Source organism: Echinops telfairi, unplaced genomic scaffold (genome assembly GCF_000313985.2).
Source record: "Echinops telfairi isolate 266 unplaced genomic scaffold, ASM31398v2 ScPeMD7_53;HRSCAF=182, whole genome shotgun sequence".
NCBI lineage: Eukaryota > Metazoa > Chordata > Mammalia > Afrosoricida > Tenrecidae > Echinops > Echinops telfairi.
The window spans coordinates 4400117-4402044 of NW_022103951.1; the positions used below are offsets into that span (position 1 = coordinate 4400117).

General features: G+C 33.1%; 1 protein-coding gene across 1 annotated transcript in view; it reads left to right on the top strand.

Annotated features, from left to right (window-relative positions):
* LOC115869809 (glyceraldehyde-3-phosphate dehydrogenase-like) overlaps positions 1 to 999 on the top strand; it is a 14222-nt gene extending 13223 nt beyond the window's left edge. Inside the window, exon 2 of the mRNA XM_045290674.1 lies at positions 941 to 999. Coding sequence (XP_045146609.1) covers positions 941 to 999 — 59 coding nt within the window. The remainder of the gene's footprint in view (positions 1 to 940) is intronic.
* Positions 1000 to 1928: the final 929 nt, after the last annotated feature.

Consider the following 1928-nt stretch of genomic DNA (forward strand, 5'->3'; position numbering starts at 1 on the left):
GTGTTGAAGGGATCAGGTAGCAGACACCAAAGAACAAAAACCATCATTGTGTGACCACCTTCCTCACATAAACGCTGAAGACGAATGTGTGCATAAGTAAGTGTGGTGAAGAAGGCTGAGGGTGCCTTTAACAAGCAGAAATTTATATTCTCACTGTTTAGGTGGCTAGGAGTCTGAGTTCAGGGCAGTGGCTCCAGGGGAAGGCTTTGGCAGAAAATTAGTACCCTTGGAAGATCTTTGCCTCTTTAGCTTCTGTTCCTTGGCTCCTTAGTGATCTTCGTGTGATGTGGCCATGATCAACCTGCATCTCCATTTGCTGATGTTCTTATCATTCTCTTTTATATCTCGAAAGAAATTGATGCAAAATAGCCCCTGGCTTGCTGAAAGTGAAGGGACTTGAAGCATGGCCTGATGAAGATCAAGGGTTGCCACCTTCGAGATGGATTATAACTTAATGTCAAGAAAAGAAAAAATCCTTACAGCTGGACCAGTAGGTAACATCCAGTAGGTTAAATGGAGAAAATATTGAAGCTGTGAAGTATTTCATCTTATTTGGATGCATAATCAATGCCCCTGAAAGCAGCAGTCTGGAGCTCAAATGACACAGGACACTGGGTAAATATGCTGCACATAACCTCTTTAAAGTATTGAAAAACAAGGATGGTGCTTTGAGGACTTAGGTGTATCTGATCCATGCCATGATATTTTCAATGATCTCATATGCATATGAAAGTTAAAATTTGAGTACGGAAGCCAAAGAAGAATCAATGCATTTGAATTATGGTGCTGGTGGAGAATATTGAATATACGATGCATTGCCAAAAGAACTATTAGATTTGTCTTGGAAGAAGACAAGTGAAGAAGATAATTTAGAAAAGCCAGATCTCTTGGGTCTCTCAAACGTACATTAAATAACAGTTTCTTATTCATTTAACTTAAGGTTATTCCTACATCAACGCAGTTGGCATGCTAAAAAAATACTCATTACGAATTCGCTAAACAGGAAATTGGTTTATTTTCTTGATAAATTCATATATTCTGAAGCACTTATCTAAAGATTAAAAGAATTTTATAGATGAAAAACATGTAGTCAACTTATTCCAAGGTAATTTAATACAATACAATAAAATGAAGTATGTATGTGTACATCTAAGGAATGTAGTGCAAATTTAACATATTACTATATATAAATGGCTTAAATTTTAATGCTAATACTATATATATAAATAGCTTAAAATTTTAATGCTCAATTTACCTAGCTATAAAACCTCAATACCATAAATGGAATTTCTATTTGAGGTGATTTTAATTTTAAAATATGGAACTGTGCATCAAAAAGTTCACTGACAAACAGACTTAAAAGAAAATGATTTTTCCCACCAACTTTTTGATACTCTGTCATAAAATAGGCTTATTATTATTTCTATTGCATATTTACATATATGTATGTTATTTATATATATATTACAAATGTAACATTGCACATTCTTATTTATATTACCTTATACTGGTCCAAATCATGGAATAGTTTTCCATTTAAGCAGTTCTTTTCCTTACAGGTGTGTTATGAGTTTATGTTTCATATCTTTATAGTAGTATTCTGTTTCTAGCCATCCAATCCAAGTCACCTAGTCCTCATACACAGAGCCATACATATTATATTGCAGTTATGCCAAATTTTGGAATACACATATGAGGGGGTTTCAAAAAGTTCATGGAAAAATGGAATGAAAACACAAGGAATAGTCACACTTTTATTTATTGTAATATCTCATTATTTCTGGTTGAAAACTGAACATTTTAGGAAATGAAATGAAAGAAAGGGAGAATTTCCATGAACTTTTTGAAGGCTCTTGCACTTATAAAATCTTTAATTCAATTAAGTCGCATTTGTTTCAAAATTTAATTTATATACATTAATAAATCAA